Here is a 27,191-nt window from a genome sequence, read left to right on the forward strand (position 1 = left end):
ACTGACATTTAGACCAATGTTGTTTATATGCCACTTTTAAGTGAAAACGTTCTGAGTACAAAAAAGAAAAAGAAAACAGTTCCATGTCTTCACAGGACTCTCAATCTAACTCTGTATGTGCCAAAAAAATGTTTCACAGACACAACAAGGGAGGGTAAATTTTTGCCAAACCCCCTTCTTTCAGCAGCCATCTGCCTCCCAAAAAATGCTCGGTAGAGAGAGAGAGAGTGTATTTGGTAGACACAGAGGGGTGCAAAAAGAAGAGAGGGTTGGCAAAAATTATTCCTCCCCAGTTGCATATGTGAAATGTCTTTTGGCATACACAACATACACATAGTCTGGGTATGACCCCTTCATTCCAGAGCCCCTGATTATCTTACCAGTGATTTCATACTGAAGTTAAACATGGGTGAACATATTGACTCCCATAGAGCCTTGCTTGGCAGATCTTTCCAGCAAATGCTATTGAATGGGTAGCATCCACATTGCAGCTGGCACAACTGCATTAGCAGAACTCCTCTCTGCTGCAGCATCCTGAACCCCCTTTAAAGCAATTTCTAAGGGCTGAGGGAACTTAGCAATGGTGGTCTGTAGGATGGAACCCTGCCCCAAAACAGATGTAGACAGCTTCTACAAGCAGAATCTCTGAAGACAGGGTGAAAGGTGTCTCTGCCTAGTTTCCAACGATTCCTCTATTGGCCTGCAGATCCCTTTAATGTGGTGTGGGAACTCACGGATTTTGGAAGATCTCAGAGACTATAGCAGGAGGAGCAGGTAGGGAAAATGTCTTGTGCAGTTGCAATGAGCACTTTCCTCCAAATTCCTGTTTACTAGTCTCGCTCAAACTCTTACAATTCTAGAGACAAGTAATTTGCACTAAATGTTCTGATCATACAAGCCAAAGATGTACCAACAGGAAGGAATTCACCCTGTCATTTTCTAGATGCAGAGCACCCACCAGTGCAAGTGTCTCATAAATACAGAAGGAGGGCTACATGTCTCTAAATATGCAGTGGAGATGTGCTTTGGTGTGGTGTCCAATCCACCATGCAGTATATGGTGAGCACACTGAGTAAACATTTGTGGAAAGCATGCGGCAGCCAGATTAGTCTCTGGAGTATCATGGAGAGACCACATTATGCCTGTTCTTAAACAGTTGTGCTGGCTGCTGATATGTTTCCGGGCATAAGAACATAGGAACAGCCCTGCTGGATCAGGCCCAAGGCTCATCTAGTCCAGCATCTTGTTTCGCACAGTGGCCCACCAGATGCCGCTGGAAGCAACAGACAGGAGTTGAGGGCATGCCCTCTCTCCTGCCATTGCTCCCCTGCAACTGGTACTCAGAGGCATCCTGCCTTTGAGGCTGGAGGTGGCCCACAGCCCTCGGACTGGTAGCCATTAATAGACCTCTCCTCCATGAAGTCATCCAAACCCCTCTTAAAGCTATCCAGGTTGTTGGCTGTCACCACATCCTGTGGCAGAGAGTTCCATAAGTGGATCACGCGTTGTGTGAAAAAGTACTTCTGTTTGTTGGTCCTAGACCTCCTGGCAATCAATTTCATGGAGTGACCCCTGGTTCTAGTGTTGTGTGAGAGGGGAAAGAATTTCTCTCTCTCCACTTTCTCCACACCATGCATGATTTTATAGACCTCTATCATGTCTCCCCGCAGTCGTCTTTTTTCTAAACTAAAAAGCCCCGGGTGTTGTAGTCTTGCCTCATAAGAAAGGTGCTCTAGGCCCCTGATCATCTTGGTTGCCCTCTTCTGTACCTTCTCCAGTTCAACAATGTCCTTTTTAAGATGTGGTGACCAGAATTGTACGCATTACTCCAAGTGTGGTTGCACCATAGTTTTGTATAAGGGCATTATAATATTAGCCGTTTTATTTTCAGTCCCCTTCCTAGTGATCCCTAGCATGGAATTGGCCTTTTTCATAGCTGCCGCACATTGAGTCGACACTTTCAACGAGCTGTCCACCACGACCCCAAGATCCCTCTCCTGGTCCGTCACCGACAGCTCGGATCCCATCAGCATATACTTGAAGTTGGGGTGCTTGCTAACATTGAACCGCATTTGCCATTTTGTCACCCACTCCCCCAGTTTGGAGAGATCCTTTTGGAGCTGCTCACAATCCATTTTGGATTTCACTACCCAAAAGAGTTTGGTATCATCTGCAAATCTGGCCACATCGCTGCTTACCCCTGCTTCTAGATCATTTATGAATAAATTAAAAAGCACCGGTCCCAGTACAGATCCCTGGGGGACCCCACTTCTTACTTCCCTCCATTGTGAAAACTCTCCATTTATACCTACCCTCTGTTTCCTGTCTTTCAACTAGTTAGCAATCCACACATGTACTTGTCCCCTTATCCCATGACTGCTGCGTTTCCTCAGGAGTCTTTGATGAGGAACTTTGTCAAAAGCTTTTTGGAAGTCCAGGTATACTATGTCAACTGGATCACCTTGATCCACACACTCGTTGACACTCTCAAAGAAGAAGGGCAAAGTACAAAGTGATGCTTATTACCTTTAAAACCCTGAATGGCTTAGGTCTGGAGTACCATATAGAGTGCCTTTCTCTACAAGATCCATACTCCTCATTAAGATCATCAGGAGGGGTCCGTCTTCGGGTGCCATCAGTTCAACTGAGATCAGGTCTTCTCAGTTGTCACTGCTAGGTTGTGGAACATGCTCCCTGTGCATATAAGAGGATTATCTGTCTTAAGGCCTTCAGGAGAGCCTTGAAGGTCTGTCTTTTAATGATACCTAGTTTGAATTTGAATGAGTTTTTTAATCTCGTTTAAATGTTTTCTGATTGTAATTGATTTTTTATGTGTGTTATTTTATTGTAAACCGCCCTGGGCCACTTTAGGAAGGGTGGTACAGTATATAAACTGAATAAATAACAAGCTAGCTGGCCCTAGTGCAGAACATGTGCCCCTCTAGTTTGCCTCTTGTTCTCATCCCCCCTCCCTCATTCTTGGCCCTCCCTCCTCATTCTTGGCCCTCAGCGTTTTCCCTGCTGCCTCTTTCTCTCACTTTTCTCTTGCCCGTTTGCTTCCCCTCCCCCCCAACAGCTCATTCGCGAACTCTCGTGAGAGCTGCCACGCATGGGATTAGTGACGGGTATGTCTTAGAGAAATAGAGAGAGAGATCAATAAAGCAGTCCTGTGATTGTGAACTTTTTAGAGATAAGGACACGTTTTTTCTTATATAAAATGGCTGTTACCTTCCCTGATCTCTGGGATGCAAATCAAACAGATACCATCAAAGGATGTAAATTGTGCAGGTACTTTTCTTCGATAGTAGCCAAACTTTTCAAGTCAAAATCATAATTCCACAGCTCCTCTTCAAGATGTTTTTATAGACAGAAATGATATCCTCATACAACCATCTTGACCCCTTGTTGGCATTCTTAGTTACACACGGGATATTTTCCACCTTTGTGTTTTTCTTTTTAAGTTCTAATTAACCAAACATTGTACAATTAAGGGAACTCTCTAGATAGCAAACAAACATAAAAATCTACCCCTAAACTCTAATCCATTTAAGCTCTGTTCTCATTTATGTTCATGGTTCCCTGGCGAAGAAGCTGTCAAATGCCTTCATTTGAGAACTGGAAGGCTTCCAGACTGAGCTTCAGAAGTTACTTCCTCTAGCACTCCTCAGCTAGCTTGTGAATTAGGCTTTAATAAGCAGTGGCTTGCATCCAGACTAAGTTACTCTATAGGACTACTTAATTTCAGTAGGACTCCTCAGGAGTAATTTAGTCTGCATGCTGTCTACGCTGTGTTATCCCTTCACTTCTGGAACTGGTCTTTTAGTTTAAAGAGATCTGGCTGAGTGTTAACATCAGCTTCTCTCACTGCAACTATCAACTGTAGAAAAGACGAGCTCCTGTTCTAATCCATGGCTAGCAGAAGAAATTTCACTTCCATATTCTTCAGATATAACCAACACACTTGGTTTGAGGGGTTTTTAATCACTGTTTCTGTTTTTTAAATGAATGGTCTCTCCTGAAAATGCAGTGCATCCTAAAACTTTCTAATAAGCCTTCTTCTGGAATATACCTGTTAATTAGAATTAAGTTCTTGTCTAGGATTTAAAAATGACTGTATGACCGTACATGTATGTTCATGTAAGAAGCGGTTCCCGATTATGAATGTGATGCCTCCTAGCATCTTTTCTGCCATGCTCTCATCATTCAGGCTATAGGAGACTTTGAATCAAGTCTGTTTGTTTTATATTTAAAGTACAAGAATAAATATCACAGCTGACAATATGTTCTTCACTAGCTGCTTCAGAATGTTGCTACTTGAGGAAAATATGTACTGTTGAGCTTAGAAGCTGAAAAGAAAACAGCACCTGCTTAACACAAAGATGTTTTCTTCTTTTCCAAATTCAATGCTTACATCTAAAAGTATTGCTCTGACACCACAACTACTTAATTACTTCTTTCCACAGCTTATTTTGAGTATAAGAATTTTCTCTCTGTGTTTAGATCTTAGGAAGCTTTTTTCCCAGATTCTTCCCACTGGCTTTTTGGTTATATTCGTACGTGTGTGTGTGTGTGATGTTTTAAATTACTTTAGTAATCTAAAATTGTAAGTCATTCTTATATATTTGCGTCCTTCCTCAGATGAAAATAAATATCACTAAAAGAAATTCAGTGTTGTTCTGGGGAACTGGTTCTCATGGATTTCAGTCACAACTAATGCTGCAAGAAAACTATAATTGGTTTAATAAGTGGCGTAGTAATACACTAAAAGCTGTAGTTGATTAATTTGTGAGGACAAATGTTAATCAGTGGGGCTTCAAGTTAAAGGCACACCTGTTCATTTTTAAAGCTATTTTGACTCTGATTTGTTACTATAATGCAGACTGAGAAAAAAAATATTAAAAGCTTTTCCTTCTAACTGCGAGCAGCAACTTTTCTTCATTAAACTGTAAATTACCTTACACTTCATTCAGTACTGTAAAACAGCACCTGCTTTGAAATGTTGGTATTATGCAAATGTATTGAAATGTATTGTGGTTAATAGGCAGTTGATCAATAAACTAAAGTATCTAATTGATTGGCAGTCCTAGTAGCAACACTTTTAGATGCCTTCCCCCTTCTTATAGAATATATTTTCCCCTTTAGTGTTTAGTCAAGAAACTTCTTAAGTGTATTTGAAGGCTATGGCAGGGATCCAAAAGTGCTGCATGCAACATTCCACACATGCAGCAGGAGCTTTTCAGCTTCCCACCAAAAGGTTCGCCTGCCAAGATCTCCCCCCCACTGAGCAGCGTCCCATAATGCATGAGAGGATTCCAAGGGAAAAATGGCCATTACCTTCTCTTGCATGCTTGGAAGTAGGGCTGTCCACGGACCAATTTTAGTGGTTCAGACTGAATTTGGACCGAACCACAGGTTCACAAACTGGTTTGGTCAAACCAGCTTGAACCAGTTTGGTGGTTAGAGGGCTGTGAAGGTGACACCAGGAGGCGGCGAGAGGCACCTTTAAAAGTAATTTAGTAGGTCCATACCAGCAGTGCCATGGCTCCAGGAAGTTTCCAGAAAGTCCCTCCTCCCCTATAGTCCCTCATGTCTCATTCCTCCCCTTTTGTGGCATTTTAGATGCAACAGGATACTGATGTGGGAGGAAAGGGTGGAGAAGTTCCCATGTCAGAACTTTTTTCTGCATGTACTATTTAATATCTGACCCATTGAAATTATGCTGTGTGTATGGAGAGAAAGAGATGTAGATATTATCCTTAACTAACAAAACTCTGCTTTCAGATTTGCCAAACACAGGTGTAAATAAACTCAGAACATCTGAGAGTGTTCATATTACTTCTTATCATGTTGGAACAGAGCCAGAACAAGGGAATCTCTACTCACCTGAGCAAACATCACTCCATGAAAGTGAGGGTCTGTTATATAAATTTTAAATTAACTGAAGTTTATCAGTTCAGTTTCTCCCCTCCCCCCCCATAATTGTGTAATAATTTCAGTCTTATTATGCGTTACATCTGCAGGATCAGTGGGTAACTCTAGAAGTTCAACACAGATGAATTCCTATTCTGACAGTGGGTACCAGGAAGTAAGCAGTTTCCATAACAGCCAGAACCTAGGAAAGGGAGAAAAACGACAGCAGCATTCCTTTACTGGAGCCAATAATAACCATTTGGTGAGAAGTTCAAGAGCTGAGGGACAAGCTTTAGTTCAGGTATATGCAACTCGGCCATAATACGTTTTAGTTCGACATAATGTTTCAATAACTTGGAATGTAGTTTTGTTTTTGTATTGCCAAAACCAAATGCAACTTTTAGACTTCAGTCCTATTACATTTACTTTGGAGTAACTCCCACTGAACTCAATAGAAATTAGACTACTAAGTAAATGTACATAGGATTCTTAGTTAAAAACCAATGCACTATTTTATTTACTTATTATTTAAATAATAAACCAAATGCAACTTTTAGAGATGTACTGCTCTCCAAGGTCAAAGAGGTGCTGGGTCTGCTGGAAGGGGAAACAGCGATTAAATTTCTGAATTCCCTTTCCCTGTAACAGCTCGCTGACCTACCAGTGCCATCCATATCTTTGTCGATTCCACACCACCACTGGAATAGCAGCCCCAGAGTCGCCCCCTATCTCTGCATAACCCAAGACACATACCTGTATCAGGCCCAGCCAATTGCTAGGCAACAACAATAATAATGTAATGAACAGGAGCCTTCCTTTTAGGAGTCCAAAACAATATGCTAGTCCCAGTCCTCAGTCTCACCCTGAAGGCCAGCCCCCTTTGGCAGCCAGCTTTGGCAGCTGCCTGCTGGCAACCTGCCTACCAGCAAGCTGCACTGGAAGCTGAGCCCCCGGCATTGCCCACCTTTTTTTAAGTTGGGGGCAAACTCACCAGGTGACTCTGAGGCAGAGTTGGCCCAGCTGCTCTGTGTAAGAGCAATTAGGAAGGAAGGGCCAAACAGCCGATAAGCTGCCAGAGAGGAAAAGGGTGGGAGAGGCCAGCCTTCGGCCGGTCTCCCAACCCAAAAGGGAGAGCAGGGAGGGAGGTTTGATGGAATAAATGTGTACCTCCCAGCATCAAGTTACCTCTTATTATGAAGGAAGAACTGTGTGTGTGTGTGTGTGTGTGTGTGTGTGTGTGTGTGTGTGTGTGTGTGTGTGTGTAGGCGAAACTCCTACAAAATTCCCCCCTGGGTTCACAATACAAAAATGTTTGTATCTTAAAGCCTTCCATTTGTGCAAGATGGGGAATAATTTTTGCAAGTCCTCGCTTCCCTCTGCAGTCTTTTTGTCCCCTCAGAAATATTTCCCTGAGGATGGGGAGACTTCTCTGAAACAAAATGGTATGCAGCATAGGAGGCTACAACAGAAAGTGCGGGCGGTGGAGAGGGTTGTCAGCAAAAATTCTTCCCCATTGTGGGAATTAAATTTCTTCAATTCCTGGAACAAAACCTTAAGATATAACCAAGTGCCTACCATCCAGATTAATGCAATGCTGGTGCCATGGAAGGGCAATTTTCACCATTCTCTCTTCCCTTCTGAAGTATACTGCTTCCTGGAAACGTGTTCCTAAAGGTCATGTGATTCTTAGAACATTCTTTCAGGAGGCACAGTGGACTTCAGAGGGAAAGGGACTTTGGCGAACATCACCCCTCTCCCATAGTGCCAACACTGCATTAATCTACATGTTAGTCACTATATTTATTTTCAAGAATTAAGTAAAGAACAAGAAGTAAACACAGTAATCAAGAAATGGTATTAACTTACCACAAATAAATCATTTACACAATAAAAAATATAGTTGCCTCAGTAACAAATTAATGTGGAACTCCTTTACCTAAATTATATGACTTTTATAGCAAAAACTAATAAAGGGCACTCATTTATTATAAGAAGAAAAGGCAGATCATCAATTATTTATTTTTCATAGAAGTACTACAAAAATGCAAGCAACAAGTGGCATCTTAGAAAAAGCATTACTCCTTCTAATGTGCATTCAGGAAAATGCCTCTTGGATGATCAGTCCTTCTGTGACTTCTGCATGCTTCATCTGAAAACTAAGAGTTTTTTAATTGAGTACCAGCCATAAATGCTTTATTTTCAAATAAAATATTGGTTTTTTTATTGGCATTTATTCAATTTACAAATAAAAAAATACTGATTAGGTTTTTGGAGAAAAAATAATAATACTAAATAGAGGAGGGAAATAGATCATAAGAAGATAAGAGCTTTGCTAGATCAGACCCAAGGCTAATTTGGCTGATGTTGATGACCCAAGGCTGATGTTGCTCCCCTGCAACTAGTATTCATAGGCACCCTGTCTCTGAATCTAGTAGCCTATATCAGAGGAGGAGGGGAAATTTACTCCTAAGACGAAGATTTTAGTAACACATTTGAGAAACAAAAATAGGACATTTCTCTAGTTTCGTTAGGCCATTAAGCATATCCTTCCTATTGAAATCAGTGGGAATTACAAATGCTTCACTTTGTCTAGATTGAGTTCTTTACATTTATAGAGCATATACCCTGAAATGTTACAAGAAACAAAATGGTGGTGATAGTTCTTAGAATTCACCTGAAAGGTTTTCTTGGGTTGAGCTTCCTATTTAGATTTCTTATCATTATGTTCTATATCATCTATTATATATTTTGAAGAGTTTGTGTGACAGAAAATTATACTTCCCAATTACCTACAGATACGAGATTTTGTGCTAGCTCAATGAACTACCCTTTACAGCAGAATGTGCTGGAGGAAATTTTTTAGAAATGTTTTTGTATTTTTTTTAGAAGAAATTCTGAATGTAAACATCAGATTTTAACTGTTTTTGTTCTGAACTGTTTTCAAACACTCAGTCATATCAATAATTCAAAAATTACATCATGCCCAAGAGAAGCAGAAGATCTTTCTCACATTTAAATTTACTATGATTCAAATTTACCATATATGGTAATTAGTCAATAAAATTTATAATGGTAGAGTTAATATATTTGTTTGTGTAAAATAAAGTCACACATTCCAATTACCTACAGAAACCAAATTTTTCATAAACAATCTTGTCACTTAAAGTAGCTGAATGCACTTAATTTTTACACCAGAATATGCTGGGGGGGGGGGGCAGGACGAGCTGTAAATATGTTTTGTGTGTGCAAAATGACTTTGCCCAGTCACCGGGTCTCATCTACTAATTCTTTCTTTTCTTTTCTTTTCTTTTCTTTTCTTTTCTTTTCAAAAGACATCATCAAATATAGCTGCCAACCGAGCCATGAGACGTGTAGGTTCTGTTCCATCAAGAGCCCAGTCTCCCTCATATGTAACCACAGGAGTTTCCCCTTCCAGGGGATCACTTAGAACTTCTCTAGGGAGTGGCTATGGTTCACCATCTGTTACTGAGACACGATCTCTGAATTCTAATGTATTTTCATCCACAACTTTACCTGTACAACGAGCAGCATCTCCATTTACTACACAGAGACCTGTTTCTCCAATAGCAGTGCGCCGAATTGGTTCAGTAACGTCTAGACAACCAACCAGTTCCAATGGAGGAACTCCCCCGTACCAGTCTTCGGTCAGAGTTGGCTCACCTCTTACTCTAAATGATACGCAGACAAGAGTAGGCTCTCCACCCCCAACCCAAGTTGGATCTTCATCACCAAAGCATTCTGGGATGACTGCAGTTCCACAACATTTAGGAACAACGTTACAAAGAACGATTCATGACATTGAGCAATATGCACAACAGTATGATATCTATGAAAGAATGGTTCCACCCCGCCCAGATAGCCTTACAGGTTAGTAAAAAGGTAAAGACACAACTTCAAATTTTGAGTGAACCTGTGAATGTAATGAATTGTTCTATGACATTACTGTAAAATGTTGCACTGTATAGAATACTTCCATTTTAATACAATCGGTTTTTCCAATAAGTTACCAGAATTGTTTTTTCCTATCAGTTAACAAATGGCTGATGTAGATGCCTGTCTTCAATATTTTTGCTTTCTAAGACCAATGTTTTCCTTGAAATGGAAAGGCAAGAAACAAGTTGGCTAAATAATTACTTAATCAGACAAATTCCAGTTGATTCTCAACAGGTTTGGATTACACTTCTTGTTGGTAAATGAAGTTACTAATCTGTGCTTAGCTATATCTTTAGCTTATCTCTAACAGTGACTAACCATTTATTTAGAGCATTCTTCCCCTCTGTTCCTGAGTCCCCACATAACCAAAACAAAAAGCTAGTATGAAAATACTTTCCCAAAATTTAAAATAGTCCTAGACGTAGCATTAACAAATACAAAACACTTTAATTAAAAATAAATTTTATTGTATAGTGTGCTTCATATACAAATAAAAGTTCATTTTTAATTTGTGCATGTATGAACTGCAATTGTACCTAAGTAAAATGTAGTAATTGGCTTTTTCAAAAGTTGCCATATTTGTCACAATCCAGTCATAATTGAGCACTTTTAAGCTCCATTGGTTTTGGAGAAATGGTTAAACATGTGCTTAACTTCCTTGCTTTGAAATCCAATGGGAATGGTTAACTTTGACTAGTCTGTGTCCATTTTTTTCATTCCATGTCCAAAAAATATACTTTAGCTCAAGTTGTGCTGCCCTATAAATAAAGATAGACATATTCAACAAGATGCATCTGACAGCTTGAAAGCCTGTCCTAATGAGGCTCTTTCAGCCATCCACTTGTCAAGAGTGCAATATCTATCTGCATAAATCTGTACTTAGTTGCTGCTTTTGTCTGAAGGTTGATTGTAAATAAGGCTCTAAGACAGGGGTGGGGAACCTTGGCCCTCCAGCTGTTGTTGAACTACAACTCCCACCATCCCCAGCCACAATTGTGGCTGCGGATGATGGGAGTTGTAGTTCAACAACAGCTGGAGGGCCAAGGTTCCCCACCCCTGCTCTAAGGTATGCTTTTTTTCGTAACTGATGCTCATGTTTTAAGACCTTTGCTCAATTGTAGAGATATGCTTGGCTTTATTAACAGCGCTCAGGTAAAAGGCTTTGTTTATTGAAGAACCTATAAATTAATAGTAGCTGTGTACTGTATTGTCACTTGTTCATGACTCCTTTAAGAGCTAAAAGACCATTCTGAGATCTAATCCACAAAAGCTGTTTTATAAATTCAGTTAACAAACAAATCTGGCAGGTACTCCTCTTGCCTGGTGACTAGGGTTGCCAACATTGGGTTGGCTGAAATTGGGACAGGGACTCGGGGGGAAGCGGGGGCGGGGGCATGGCCACCTAGGGGCGGGGCTTGTCTTTTTAAAAAGAACTTTTAAAGCTATCGCTGAGTGGTGGTGGAGCAGGACAATGGCAAGAGCTCTCCCGCCTTCCAAACTATGGAAAAGGAATGGCTGCTTTCAGGGGCAGGGATGGCTGGGGCGGGCATGCTGGCAATAGGTGTGCTGCTGCTAAAAGAAAGGCACTCAAGCACTCACCGCTGTGGCTACCACTGACTGACTGCAGGAGGAGGGAGGAATGGACAGAGTCAGAGAGAAGGCAGGCAAAAGACTCACTCCACCCAATCTGCCACATTTGGAGGAAGGCGGGGCCAAGGAAGGGAGTCTTTTGCCCACCATCTCTCCAACTCCGTCCGTCTGTCCCTCCTCCTGCAGTCAGTCAGTGGCAGCCGTGGCGGTGAGTGCTTGAGTGCCCTTTAGCAGCAGCAGCAGCACCTATCGCCAGCATGCCCACCCCAGCCAGCCCTAACCCAGAGGAGCAGCCATTCATTTCCCATGGTTTGGGAGGCAGGAGAGCTCTCACCGCCATCCTGCTCTGCTGCCACTCAGCGGCGGCTTTCAAAGTTGTTGGTTTTTTGTTTTTGTTTTTAAATTAAGGTCAAAAAGCGGGAGAAATTGTGTCCTGAACGGGACACGCATTTCCCTGCTGAAAGTCGGGATATCCCACACAGTGCAGGACCATTGGCAGCCCTACTGGTGACTCTGTGGAGCTGGTCGGCAAGAGAGCCCATGAAGCAGAGCACTTGCTTTCCTTTTAACTGCTAGCTCTTGCCTGTCTGCAGATAATTTATGTGAACCTCCTATTCAAAGGCAGGACTCTACAAGTCAATCCTTATGTACCAAATGGTACTGCAATAACCTTTTGTTAATTAAAAACATTGATTTTCTGTGTTCCAGATTTTGACAGCAGCTTAAATACCACAGCTTTGCATGCTTTTTAAAAAACAAAATCACAGTGATTGTTATAACTAAGGAACTCTGGTTACATTTTCTATGTAGGCATAGATAAAGGTCCTTTAAATTGAGCCAAAGCAAGAGAAGACACAAGGCAATTGCAAATCTCATGGCTGAATCCCATTCTTTGTGATTCAGCAAAGTGGCCATGATTAGTAACATCGATGTTCAGAACTGTTTGGAAATCTTCAAATTTCTATCTGTTGCTTCTATGCAAACTACCCTGAGCCACCTAAAGAAGAATAAATAAATAAATATTAGTAATAGAATTGGTCTTCGGCATTTTTGTGTTTCAGATGGTCCCATCCTAAGGCTTGGTTTGTCAATATGTATGTCCTTAGGATTGTACATATCAATTTCTACTCCAATGTAATGTCACAAAGCCTGATGTTGTGCCAGCATCACAGCAAATATGCTAGTGTGAATGCAATATTTTCCTCTTTCTCCCAGAGCCTAAGCTTCAGAGACCAGCACAGAAATTAATTCAGGTGCCAATTAATAGGAATGATAAACTGTATTAAACATTAATAAATAAATTAATACATATTTGCACGTAATATACATAGAGGAGACCCTAGAATATCTTAGGAGAAATGTTCTAGGAAACTTCTGCAAATGTTAAAGCCATAGTATTTTAATACAAATCCTAACCCAGAATGGGGTTAGGTTCTGTGTGAGCTGCTCCTGGGGATTTAAAATCCAAATAAATCCTCCAAAGCAGTAATCTCTGGATTAGTGCTCTTCTAGAGGGTTGCCACTTTCTCCTTCTTTGAGTCACTCAGTCTTCATGCTCCCTCATGTCATTTCACAAACTCTTCACCTGAATGGCACAGGCATAGTCTTTATTTAGGTCTTTGACCAGCATAACAGCAAAATAAACCAAAAAAATTAAGACAATCTACTCCTACAAGGGATCTCTATAAAATTACCTAAAAACAAAATATAATGAGTAAAGAAGCTAAAAGCTAAGACTATGAACATAAAACTAAATGTAAAAATTAACCAACACCCGTATCAGAATGATACTGAGCATAAAAGAGGCAAGACAGCAAAATTATGTGCCTAATTCAGAACGGTGTTAAATCTCATTCCATATTGTATTCTTTACTATGTATAGCAACAGCATATCCAACAAGTGGACGCAACATATATACAGGCACTAAAATGTTTAGTTCTTATTAAACTCTAAACGAATTTTGCTAGCTATAAGGCAGAACTTGGCCACATTATAGGATCTAAAGTCATTCTTATCTGTCAAGAGAAATTAAGATAAAAAGAATCAGTACAGCCTGGATATGCACTAATAGATGGGGAAATAAGCGTATGCCGAATGTCACAATAGTACTTACAGTACAAGAGTATATAAGCCATTGTTACAATCTCACTGGATCCACAAGGGCAAATACTCTCTCTGTATGGAATTTTTTGATATTTTCCTTCCATCAAAACTGTCCGGAGGGCATTGCTTCGGGCCAGTGTCGGAGCTTTGTGGTACTTTGGGACTGTTAACTGGTTTAAATAGTTGGCAGGGGTAAAGCTCAAAATTTGATTGCCCAAAAAGACACCAACCAGAATGGAGCCCTGATCAATTTGCCACTCCATATCATAAACGCTTTGCCTTATTTTGACTGGCACTTTCATAACCCAAGATTAGCAATGCAGTGGGAGAAAAGCCATAATGATATAGCCTTTCCTCCACCTCTTTTTCCCACCTTGAGGACCTGAATGGAATTTCCCTTCAAGATCTCATTTTTCTTTTCTTTAGTCTCTCTCTCTCTCCCTGCTACTCATCAGGGCAAAAAAGTACAATTCACTCTCCAGCCCACAGAGGGCTAAACTCCGTAAGGTTATCCTTTCCACTTGCACAAGGATTTTTTTTTTTCCAAAATCCAAAGTTCATAATAAATTAGCTTGATGCCAAGTTTCACAACTCACTCAGGTATTACAACATCTCCCTTGGGTGACAAGACAACTCAGGTTGCCAAGGGTGCAGAAGCTCCAGAACATGTAACTAACTTAAGAAAACTCTCCTCCACCCCCACAACCAAACAAAAGAGACTTACAGAACATATGCCACTCTGGGCTATCCCTTAGTTGCTTAAAAGACTACTCACACATGCGAAGAAAGAGGCTTGACACGAGTGTTTAGGCAATCATTGAGGCTTCTGAGATTCTGTAAAGATTATTTTTAAAAAATGAAACCAAACCAAGAAAAATCTCTGTAGGTTTTATTTAAATAATCTGCATTTTAGAAGGCTTGTAAAATGAAACTACAAATATTAGTATTTTTATACAATACAAATAAATTGGCAGCTTTGGAGCTTGCTATATCAATTCAGAATTTTCACTCAAGGCACAAATGACCAGGCTCATGCATTGGACACATTATGCAAAGACCCAGTTCCCTTGAAAAGTTCATCATGTTGGGAAAGTTGAAGGAATCAGAAGAAGAGGATGACCAGCAGCAAGGTGAATGTATTTGATTATGACAGCAATGAATGCTCCTCTGAGATACCTTAAAGGCCAAGTTGAAGACAGATCATCCTGGAGATTATCTATGTGGTCGCTAAGAGTCGACACCGACTTGACGGCAACTTAATCAATCCATCAATATTAGAAAAGAGTGTTGTTTAACAAGCCATCCTGAGAGATGTTCAACATAGCTTTCTTAAATAGTAAGCAATAGCTTTCACCATGTTTCCAACTTTTTTTAAAAAAATGACATTTATATCCCACTCTTCTTCCAAGGAGCCCAGAGAGGCATACATGGTTATGTTTATCCTCACAACCAACTTGTGAGGGGGGTTAGGCTGAGAGATAAATGATTGGCCCACCATAACCCAGTGAGTTTTATTGCTAAATGCGGATTTGTACTTGGTTTTCCCTGGGCTCTTATGGGTGGACTGGATTTGCTACAAGCTGCTGTATCAATTTCCTAACCCTTCTCTAAGTTTAGGCACCTCTAAGTTATGACCAAGCACCTCCCTGAGTTGTGTAAGCAATATACACTGTACTTTTACACTTCAACAATCCCTGGTACAGTACATGCTGTTATTTCCCCCAACCATCCCATATTTGGATGTGTACTAACTACATTTGACAAAATTGAAAACGGAATTCCAATAACGTGGTGGTTACTTCATCAAAAGGAATGGATGCTACGTCCTAATGTCCTCTAGCTTCCTCCTCACGTTTTCATATTATTTCTGGTTGGTCTGGGGTATACAAACAACCTACCTAGTGTATGAACACCTTATAGATACACAGAGTAGGGATGTGTGAAATGATTCATGTACAAAATTATTTGTACCCGAATCTGGCCAATTCGAGTGATTTGTAGACAAAACAAATCACCCTTGTCCTCAATTGCCCATATTCTGGTACAAAATAAATCACTCCCGATTCAGATCTGAAAAATTCCAAGATTTTGACCTCCATTTTGTGGCCAAAGTGGGTTGGGTGGTAGTGCCCAATAGGTGGAAGCTACCACCCAAATTTCAAAGAAATTGGGCAAAGGGGTGTTTTTAAAAGAATTTTTGAAGTTGGCATGTCCTTAAGCTTTCACCCTTTTCACCAATTTATTTGAAATCTGGATGGTAGCAGGCACCCATTGGGGCATTACCACCTGACCCACTCTTCTGCCCCTGAAACCCCCTTTCTGCCCCGAATCTGCCACAAAGACATGCCAACTTCAAAAATTCATTTAAAATCGCCCCTTTGCCCAATTCCTTTGAAATCTAGGTGGTAGCTTCCTTGCACCCATTGGGCACTAGCACCACCACAACCCACTCTGGGCCACCCTGGTGCCCCCCCGGGGGAGTTATAACTAAGGCTGCTGAAATCCCCATTATTCCCTATGGGGAAAAGCTTAAAGATGCATAAATTTTAAAAGTCACCCCTTTGCCCAATTTCTTTGAAATCTGGGTGGTAGTGCCGTAAATCTGTTGGCATGGCTGACCTGACAGGATTTACGATCCCTTCAGCTCTACTTCTGTGAGTCAAATAGAAATTCTGGAGATAAGAGTAGCAGCTTAGCTGCACGAATGAAAGCGAAGAATGACTCGCAAAGATAAAGTAGTATAAACAAAATAAAGTCCCTTGAAACTAAACTAGGTACCCCCCTCTACGATAACTGTGTAATAACTGAAATGAAGAAGCAAGGAATGAACAGAACAAGGACAGGCTGAAACAAGAAAGGTTGAATGATTCTAAGTATGAGGAACACTTTCTGCGGAAGGCAACGTTGCTGACAGTACTGTCCCAGGAACAGCATCTGCTTAATATAGAGCTCAAGATAACCGGCAGGCAATCAGGCTTTCCTGACTCAGCATTTCTATTTCCTCTTCCGCGACATCTTGTGCCTGCGTGTCTCCCACTGAGCCTTTCTCTTGAGACATCTTCTTAACACAGGTGAAATTCCAGCTTCCTCCTGATCAGTCTCCTCAGCCCTAATATCTGCCAGCTATTCTGTTTGCTGCCGTTCCAGCCCAGCTTCAGAGTCTGTTCTCACAGCTAAGTACTCCTGCTGTGCTTCTGAGCCTGCTCTCTCAACCAAGTCCTCCCACTCCTCCTCTGACTCAGAGGTCTGGGCCATGACAGGTAGCTTCCTTGCACCCATTGGGCACTACCACCCACCACAACACTCTCTGGGCAAACCTGGTGCCCCCCACATGGAGCTATAAGGTTGCTGAAATTCCTATGGGAAAAAGCTTAAAGACGTGCCAACTTCAAAAATTCTTTAAAAATCACCCCTTTGCCCAATTTCTTTGAAATTTAGGTGGTAGCTTCCACCCATTGGCACTAACACCCACTCCACTCTTTTGGCCCTGGGACCCCTTTTTTATTAAGCTGAATCGATTCCAAAAATTTGGGTACAAATCAAATCTGGGGTGATGCCCCCCCCCGGGGTGTCAGATTCAGACCCAAAACAAATCGGGGGTGTTTCAATTCAGGTACAAATTTAAATGAAAAAATCGATCTGTGCACACCCCTAACACAGAGCCTTTCTCATAATTGTGCATAATTGCACAAAAGGAATCAGAAACATAAATTACAGTAATTATGTTGTATATAAACAACATAGGTCATTTAATATATTTTAAGATAATTGCCTGAGTTTTTTTAAGAAGCAAGAGCAATTTTGACAGGAATATTCATGGCACTGTTCTTCTCAAAGCTCAGATTTGCTTAGCTTAGATTTGCTAATATTTTAGCTTAGATTTGCTAATATTTTCTTGGCAATCAATTTTAAAATAAAGAGTGATGTAATGTTCACACTTGTATTAGATTTTCAAAAACTGTTCTGTCACAATCTATCACACAGCAGAGCATATTTAAGTCACAGCATATTCAACTGTGCACTGAAAGCATCCTAATTCCCCCTCCAAAATCTGCATGCACTCTGATATCCACATAATTATATGTACATCTGGATTTCATCAGTCATTTCAATATAGTGACTTTATTGTTCTCATTGCTTGTTTCCAAATGCCCTGGAAATATTGATATTGAAGGGTGATATCTAAGTCTATAAAACAAACATGGAAACAATTGATAAGATCTTGGGGGAAACCAAGAGTTCAAGGGTTTAGAGCACAAGCAATCACAATGCAATACTGGTCCATTAAGTGCATTTTACTGCATTTTTTCAAACATAGTAGGGCATGTCAAATAGCTGAAGTACATAGATATTATTTCCATCTGACAATTAAAGAGAATCAGTTGGATCCTTACATGCCTGAGCAGAAGAAAGCTCATGCAAAAGGACATCCCCACTACAGCCTCTTGTGAATCCCCAAAAGCCTCTCCCAAGGATCAGGTCTGACTCAGTACAAGGCAGCTTCTTATATACCTTCCTGTGTATTCAGACATTATATTATTTCAAGGAGTGGGACCATAGCTCAGTAGTTGAGCATTTGCTTTGCATGCAAAAGGCCCCAGGTTCAATCTCTGACATCACCAGATAGGCTGGGAAAATCTCCTGCCTGTAACCTTGGAGAGCTACTGCCAGTCAGTGTAGACAATAGTGAGCTAAATGGACCAATGGTCTGATCTTGTATAAGGTAGCTTCTTATGTTCCTGTGTCATCTACACTGCACTGTGTATCCCTACACAAATTTTTACATTTTTTCTGAGGACTAGTCTTGTTTTAAATTAGGTGACTACACATGAGGAAGAGATCATGAAACAATTCTCCACAGAGCAAAAATAATTTTAGGAACCTTATCTCAGAGATTTAAAAATACCTTAATGCTCTGTCCCTTTATACAATGGATGCAGTTCGGCTGCCACTTTTTAACAAAGAAACTGTGGAACTGTTGAAGACGGGGTGGGGAGAACATAAACATCATTAGAGTTAGATAAGCTACTCTACAAGAAGAATTTGAGTTCTCCAATTGGAATGTTTCAGTTTAGATGGAAAATGAAAGTAGGGGTGTGCACGGAACCGCCAACTACGGTCCGGCACTGGGGTGGGGGGTAGCTTTAAGAGCGGTGGGTTTACTTACCCCTCCCGCCGCTTTCCCGCTCTGGCGCCGTAATTCTAGGAGTAATTGGGGCAGCAGGATACCTCCCTCCCGCCCCTTCCCCGCTGTTGCTGGAAAAAACTCCCAGGAGTCCTTTGCGCGTGCGCACATCACAGAGACATCATGCGCACGCTTCACGTCTCTGTGACGTGTGCGTGCACAAAGGACTCCTGGAAGTTTTTCCCAGCAACAGTGGGGAAGGGGCGGCAGGGAGGTATCCTGCCGCCCCAATTACTCCTAGAATTACGGCGCCAGAGCGGGAAAGCGGCGGGAGGGGTAAGTAAACCCTCCCGCCGCTCTTAAAGCTACCCCCCCACACCCGAACCGAACCGCCCAGGTCCGGACCGGTCCGGAGGCTTTTTCAATGGCCTCCGGACCGGTCCGGGCCCATCCCTAAATGAAAGATAGGATAATTGAAAGAAGAAAATAAGATCCTAAATCACATGGAGAAACTAGATGGAAGACTTAGTTGTTTTGTTCAACAATACATAAGCAAGTGGGCAGCTAGTGAAATCTATAATTGTAAAAACCATTCTGAAACATATTTTCACATAATGATCCTGTGAAAATCAGTGCAAAGGGATAATGCTGGACAAGAAAATAAATGAATGTGATTTGCATTCAAGGTTTCCTTAAAATCCTGACTATCAGCCGATATGCCAAATGGGTATAAATTAATGGTGAACAGACTGCCCTTGGCTCACTTTTGATTTTTATGAGCTTCTCTTGAAGGTACTCAAAAAACCTAAGTGTCTTCGTGGATGCAAGAAGTGCTTGAAAAAATTTGATGCTGCACCCTTGCCTGTCAGTCTCCTCACCTTCATTTCAGGCGCACATGCAAAAACTTTATCTTTGAGAATGGGGAGGGGAGGCCACTCATTAAGGCAGCTCACTCATTAATGACAGGAAAGGTCTTGCCAGGCTTTTCCTTAACAGGAAATGACACTGCTGAGCAACTTTAGGAACATAATTTCTTGCCAAAAACGGGGTAGGGGTTCAGTTACACAAGTATTGGATTTGTTGTTTCTTATCTTTCCTGAACTAAATTGGAAAACCACAAATCCCTTTCTCCCTGCATAGAACATGAGTTTATAGTACCTTGTAGTTTCCTCTGACTCAGAGGATACTATCAGTTGATGTTCCCCAACAGGAAATGTCTCTTCTGGCCAGACTTAGGGGTGTTATTTCTAGTTAAGAAGAATCCTGGCAAGTCCTCTCCTATCCCTAGTACTCCCTCTCCACCCTGGTAACCCTCTTATCTTTCCTCAAAGGTAAGGGTTTTTCCTTTTAGGGGAATGAAGGACTGGCAGATTAGGCTGACTGGAAGTAAATCCTATTGCGAGCCAGACTTCTTTAAAGAGAATTTGAAGGAGTCTGGGCCTTACTCACAGTGAACCTTTGTTCAACCAGGGGAATTTGTATTCTGAACTCCACCAACTCAAAAGTTGTAACAGACTAAATATTGGGTAACATGGGTTTTTAGTTTGGCTTCATGCAGAAATTCTGTTGTATTTAGGTATTCCTAAATGTTGCAAATGCTCTGAGTTGTAATTAATATGTTTTACTGATCGGATTTGTATCATTGTTTAAGAAATATGTGAAGTAGTATCAATGGACAACTTTATTCAAACTGGTTTTTCTTGATAATTTACATTATGATTTAAGTCATTGATTTAAAATCACCTCAATATGTCCAACAAAACTATTTTTCAAAGTGGTTTACATATGAAAAGAAAAGACTGAGCCCCTTTTGAGCAGGGGAAGTAATTTGCCTAGGGAGCAAGAGGTTGGTGGTTCGAATCCCCGCGAATATGTTTCCCAGACTATGGGAAACATCTATATTGGGCAGCAGCGATATAGGAAGATGCTGAAAGGCATCATCTCAGGCTGCATGGGAGATGGCAATGGTAAACCCCTCCTGTATTCTACCAAAGAAAACCACATAGCTCTGTGGTCACCAGGAGTAGATACTGACTTGACAGCAGAACTTTACTTTAGTTTATATTGTGTCTTAGAATTTGGTTGAATGTGTAAGTGAGCTCACAAAGTAAAATTAGGTGTTCTGTCAGAAGAACTCTGTGAAAACTCATGGTCTTGGTAGGCAGGTGTTCAAGCAATTTAAGGAGTGTTCTTTATTCTCCCTCATGGAATTGAAATCATGAAACTAACTGGAAGAATGCATACACATGCACTACTGCAGGAAGATTTTCCTTTATCAGAATGAAAATGCAGTTTGTATCTTCTACAGCACAATGTGCTATTGACACTTCATTACTCATTTGATATGCTCTTGCTCATATTGGGTACATGGAGGAGGTGAGAAAATAGGGGGGGAAATGATGCCACCTCTCTCTCTTAAGAAATCTTTATTTTAAAAAGATTAGCATACACATTAGATTTTTACTTGATATAATTTAAAACTATTATCCAAATAGGTAATATGTGTACGTGTGGGAAAGCCACCTGCACAGTTGGCTGTAAACATAAGGATTCATTTATCTGTATCTTGATTTTGCCACATAATACATTTCCATTCTTTTTCCTTCTAGGCTTGAGGAGTTCATATGCTAGTCAACATAGTCAGCTTGGCCAAGAGTTGCGTTCAGCTGTATCTCCTGATCTACACATCACCCCCATATATGAAGGCAGAACTTATTATAGTCCAGTATACCACAGTCCAAATCATGGAACAACCGATGTACACCAAGGCTCCCAGACAGCATTATATCAAACTGGATCAGGTATGTGTGAAATTGAGACTCTGATCCAAAATCTAAATGTCTCCAGTAGATGCCAGATGGTGTCGCTTAGAGATAGGTTCTCTCTGAAACAAGAATTATTGTATAGTGTCCCTCAGGGCTCCATCCTATCTCTAATGTTTTTCAACATCTACATGAAACTGCTGGGTGAGATCTCAAGGGATTTGGAGCAGGGTGCTATCAAATGTAATGTAAAATAAATAAATATGCTAATGACACCCAAATCTATTTCCCCATGAGATCCTCATCAGGAAATGGCATAGCCCCACTAAATGCTTGCCTACAGGCGGTAATGGACTGGATGAGGGATAATAATGAGAGCACCTTCTTCTGCATGATCCCCACTGCACATTAAGATAATCAAGAGAGGTCCGTCTCTGTATACCACCAGCTCATTGGGCAGTGACTTGGGAGCGGGCCTTCTCTATAGCTGCTCCTGGGTTGTGGGATGCACTTCCTATAGATATTCATGGCTTAACATCTTTACCAGCCTTTACAAGAGCCCGTAAGAAACACTTTTTTTAGTCAAGGTTTTTGTAATCTCTGAATGTTTTAAATTTTTTCATTTCTGTTTAAATTTTTTAATTGATGTAATCTCTGAATCTTTTAAATTGTAATTGTTGTTTAATAGTTGATTTTATTCTGTTTCTATTTTTTTAATTTTTGCAAACCAGCTAGAATCTTTGGAGTCAAGTGGTATATAAATCAAATAAATCTAAATAAATAAATTAATTAATATTATTTCTTGCCCCATGATTGATTGAAGATAGCCATAGCTCAGTCGTACGAACATGCTTACATGCAGAAGGCCCCAGTTTCAATCCCCTGGTACAATTAAAAGGATCAGGTGCTAGAAGACCTTTGCCTGAAATCCTGAAGAGTTGCAGCCAGCCAGGGTAGGCAGTATTGGGCTAGATAGACCAATGGTCTGAGAGCTTCATATATTTATCTAAGAAAAGGCAGCTTATCTACAATAAGGCATATATTGTATATATGTGTTCATACAAACTTACAAAAGGCTCTCAATCGAGTTTCAACAGAAAGGAAATAATTAAGATATGTCAGGGGGGGTGTGTGTACACACACACACACACACACAATTTTCCTTAATATTGATTTATACACCAGGTGTTGGAAATCTGCAAAGATCATCCAGTCAGCGTAGCACACTTACATACCAAAGAAATAATTATGCTCTGAATACAACAGCTACCTACGCAGAACCCTACAGGTCACTTCATTATCGACTCTCTGAGTCCAGTTACAACAGAATGCAACATGCAACCCCTGCTGATGATGGTACAACACGATCGCCGTCCATAGACAGCATCCAGAAAGATCCCAGGCAAGATTATTGATATTTTAATGAGTTGGACTCAATTTGCTATAATAATGGTTTCTGGTACTTGCATTCTAAATAATTATTTATTCTTGTGGTAATGTTGTGATAATTACATTTTTATTACAAATATTTGTAAAACATTACATTGTTTAGGCTATTGTGCTATTAAAATATTACATAACACATAAAAATTCACATTTTCCTTTTGAATTCTGCTTATCCAATGAAGAGAATTTGCATGGCGGGATCCAGAATTGCCTGAAGTCATTCACATGCTTCAGCATCAGTTCCCATCAGTTCAAGCCAATGCGGCAGCCTACCTACAACACCTGTGCTTTGGAGATAACAAAGTCAAAACTGAGGTATGGTACAGAGACTTAATTATTGAAATTTTTTTAGTAAGGAAACTATATTTCAGAACTATTAAAATTTGCCATTTGCTTTAAGGCTTTCATCAAACTGGTAACCGTAAACCGTTGCTGTAAACCTGTAGTGCAAACATACTCGTATAGGTTTTACTATAGTAACAGTAAAACTGTTATGGCAATATCTTTCTGATATTTCCTTTTATCCTTAAATACAGGGTTATGTATTTAAGATTGCAATCCTGTACACACTTACATGTAAGTAAGCACAGGATTGAGTCCCATTGAACTCAGTTGCTGACATCCTGACTATGAAGCACTTCTGAAGAGTTCCAAAATGCTGCATCAGTGCAAGTGTGTGTTGTGTGTCTTGTTTCAACAATCTCCCCTTCTTTCAGAAGTCCCCTGTGTCACCCAAAAATATGTTCCTAAGGGCTGTGTAACTCACAGATATTTTTGGGTGGCATGGGGCACTTCCTGTGGAAGGGGAGGTCATCAAAAAATGCCCCCACCAATGAGCCAGCAGTGGAGCTGAGTGAGTTGAACTTTTCAGAACTACCAGTTCTTCAACATGGTTTCTTTCTTTTACACCAATGGGCTATGCACCTGCGCAGAGACCTCATCAGACCCTAACAAGCTCAATTCTCCTGATTTAGGCAGGAACCCTGCCCCCAGCCGCTATTTGCGGCTGCGCCACTTCACATCCCCTCAATCTTCGTCGTCTGCACTTCAGTAGACGTTGTGGAATCTTCCACTCGGCAACGAGTAGGATTAATTCTTTTTTGTTTTTGTTTTTTTTGTTTTTGAAAATTGTTTTTTCTCCTGTTTCCCTGTTTCATGCCTATTATTGCTTTATTTATTTCACACAGTAGCCTTTTTTTCTTGGCATTTTTATTTTTATGCATACACAGACACCCCATCTCTGTGGCTCCGATCCTGGCTGGGATGGGGCTTTGTAGCTGGCTGGCTGAAATTTTTCTATGCTGGGCATGAAGAACTTTAAGAAATGTGTGCGCTGTGGATCTAAGATCCCTTCCCCTGATACTCATACCGAGTGTCTTCTCTGCCCGGGGGAATCCCACATTGTCGAGACCTGTATTCATTTCCAGAGGTTTATGAAGCAGGCTTGAAAGAATAGGGCTTCTCGCTTGCACGCTGCCCTGTGGGACTTAGCCCTCCGTTCTTCTGAGGCCTTGTTGTTGAAGCAATCCTTTAAAATGGCTTCTTTGATGCAATCAGAGCGCTCAGACTCAGCTCCTCCAGTGCCAGAACTCCCGGCCTCAGTACCGGTGTCATCAATGCCTGTTTCTGACTTATCGGTGGTTTCAGCCCCTTCGGTGATGCTGGAGGACTTGTCTAAGCGAACTGTACCCAACGTACCGGACTTCCCCTTTGTCCCTTCGATACTGCTACCGAAGAAAAAGAAGAAGCCGAAGCTGGTTCCGCATCTGCTGGCAGGGCAACACCTTCCACCTAAGAAGAAACCCCTGCCACTTTCTTCTTTGGAGGCCCCTCTGGTTAAAAAGCCTAAATTGGTACCTTCGGGGCATGGCTTGACAATCGTGGACCAAGCATCAGAAGATCGCCTGGCCATGGTACCGTCTGCTCCGATACCGAGCTCTACTGACCCTCACCTTCCTCCAAGTTCTCCGGTTGCCTCAATGTCTCCCAGTCAGATGCCTGACTGTACCTTCGTGAGGCAGGAACTATCGGTAGCGGCCGATGAACAGGACTATGCTATGTTGGACTATGAACCCTATTCGCCAGACAAGCCCACTGTGTATGTGTTGTGGCTGCCTCACCGTCATTCGTCTCCCATGTGCCATATGGAGCAGCCCCCACATAGGGATCAGAGAGCACATTGGGACTCAGAGGAGCGCTCCTCTGAATACAGAAGAGACTGGGATCGACTTGGGCCTTCATACACAGATCGATACCGTGTCTCTGCATGAGGTTCCTCATATGTAGACGACGAAACCTCCTCCTATGGAGATTAGCGCCTGGACACTGTCATTTAAAAACAGTATCCTTCTGATTATCATTCGGACTGTTCAGACTATGGGAAGCCCCGGTACAGATCTCGGTACCAAGAGGACTTCACTTACGGAGAAGCTGGGACTATTCGTGATTATCCTGAGGTCCCTTCACATTCGGAAGGGAGGCCTTGCTCTCGCTTTCCTCGAAGAGACCTTCGGGACCGTACTAAGGCACTCGGATCACTTTCGGAAGTTCCAGTTCATTCTTCTGTACCAAAATCTACCTCAGTACCGTCTCCAATGGCAGATGAGTCGGTACTGAAGCCATTAGAAAGCTAGACAGAGCCCCCAGCTGTTCTCCTGGCCTTGGCTCAGAACTCGGTGACGCCTCCTGAGACAGAAAGTGAAAGTGAACCTTGCTCTCCAGACTCGGACATAGTCTTCCTGGGGTTGTCCCCTTTGGACTATCAATCGGACTCTAAGCCCATGTCTCCATCGAAGAATCTCAAGCAATACTTGGCCTATGTGGCCCGCATGGCCTTGGCCCTCAGTGTGAGCCTTGATATGCAATAGAAAGAAGAACTGGACCCTTTGTTCGGCCTCACTGATGTGGAGGCTAAGGTACCAACCTCTCTGCCACTTAACACTGCCCTATTGGGAATCATGTGTGGGCACTGGAAAAAGCCAGCAACCCTTTCACAACCCAGCAGGCATTTGGAGAACTTCTATAGGGTGTAGATGCAGGAGGATACGACCTTCTTGAAGAATCACCCTACCCCTAATTCCATTGTGGTGGAGGCATCCCTGCAGAAGTCTAATGGTCACAGTCACTCTGTGCTGGGTGATAAGGAGGGCAAGAAACTGGGCTTTGGGAACAGACTCTACTCTCCGTCTGCTTTGCGTTTGCAGGTTACAAACTACCAGGACTATAACGCCAGGTATAACCATTTTTTGTGGGAAAAGGTGGCGCCCCTTTTGGACCTCTTGCCCCAGGATAAACTTGATCCAGTGAAGGCCTTCCTGTGCGAGGCTGTACAGGTAGAAAAGCAGGAGTTTTACTCTGCCAGGCACTCTGTGGAGTGTGCAGTGAAGGTGATGGCCACGTCCATGGCTCTCAGGCGGCATACCTGGCTGTATTCCTCTGGGCTAGGATTGAGGATCTTCCCTTTGAAGGTTCTAGCCTCTTTGCTGATGACACCTTACAGAAGGTGCAAAGGTTGAGGAGTACGGGGAAATCTATGTCCTACTCTTCCTCTGCTCCTAAGCCACAGAGGCAACCCAGGTGGTCCCCCTACCAACAGCCTAAAGCCCCTTTGCAGCAACACTCATTGTCGAAGCGTTCCTTTCAGATTAACAAGTTCCAACTCCAATACAAGTCCTGGTTCCAGCCCGCTAAGCCTGCCTTTCAGAAGCAGCGTCTGAATACCTTTCAGAAAAAGCAATGACTATTTGACATTTTGGACCCGCCTAGCTCCCTTTGCAGTGAATTGGGACAAGGTGACTGTGGATCAGTGGGTTCTCACAGTCATACGCATGGGTTATGCCCTCGGGTTTCACCAGAAACCACAGTTGTCCGGGGTCATGACTACTCCATCTACCCCAGCTTTGGATCAGGAAGTCTCTGCTTTCCTCTTGAAAGATGCGATCAAGAGGGTCGGCAATGTGACAAGCTCCAATTTTTATTCCTGTTATTCCAAAACTGGGTGGCGGTCAGCGCCCTATATTGGACTTCAGGGGCCTAAACCAACACTTTGTTTACAATTGTTTCCAGATGTTATCTGTACCAGCTATTTTGGCCCTGTTGGAAAAGGATATGTGGATGGTCTCCTTGGACTTGAGAGACACTTACTACCATATCTCAATACTCCCTCAACATCGCCATTCCTGAATTTCCAGATAGGGGGCATTGCCTGTCAGTTCAAGGCCTTGCCGTTTGGCCTGACAACGGCCCTGAGATATCTGGCCCCTGTGGTGGCGTTTCTTCAAGAACGAGGGGTACAAATTCT

The 27,191-nt window shown here is 41.8% G+C and overlaps 1 protein-coding gene across 12 annotated transcripts in view; it reads left to right on the plus strand.

Moving 5' to 3' along the window:
* Window positions 1–27,191, plus strand: part of PKP4 (plakophilin 4) — a 195,082-nt gene that overhangs the window by 109,694 nt on the left and 58,197 nt on the right. For 5 of the 12 annotated variants that reach the window (XM_053259922.1, XM_053259940.1, XM_053259989.1 and 2 more), the window contains exons 5-10: window positions 5,782–5,913; window positions 5,997–6,211; window positions 9,243–9,798; window positions 21,293–21,484; window positions 22,631–22,847; window positions 23,074–23,206. In XM_053259922.1, coding sequence (XP_053115897.1) covers window positions 5,782–5,913; window positions 5,997–6,211; window positions 9,243–9,798; window positions 21,293–21,484; window positions 22,631–22,847; window positions 23,074–23,206 — 1,445 coding nt within the window. The remainder of the gene's footprint in view (window positions 1–5,781; window positions 5,914–5,996; window positions 6,212–9,242; window positions 9,799–21,292; window positions 21,485–22,630; window positions 22,848–23,073; window positions 23,207–27,191) is intronic. The other 7 variants (XM_053259949.1, XM_053259960.1, XM_053260025.1 and 4 more) reach the window with 3 other exon arrangements.

This window comes from Hemicordylus capensis, chromosome 1, assembly GCF_027244095.1.
Source record: "Hemicordylus capensis ecotype Gifberg chromosome 1, rHemCap1.1.pri, whole genome shotgun sequence".
Classification (NCBI taxonomy): domain Eukaryota; kingdom Metazoa; phylum Chordata; class Lepidosauria; order Squamata; family Cordylidae; genus Hemicordylus; species Hemicordylus capensis.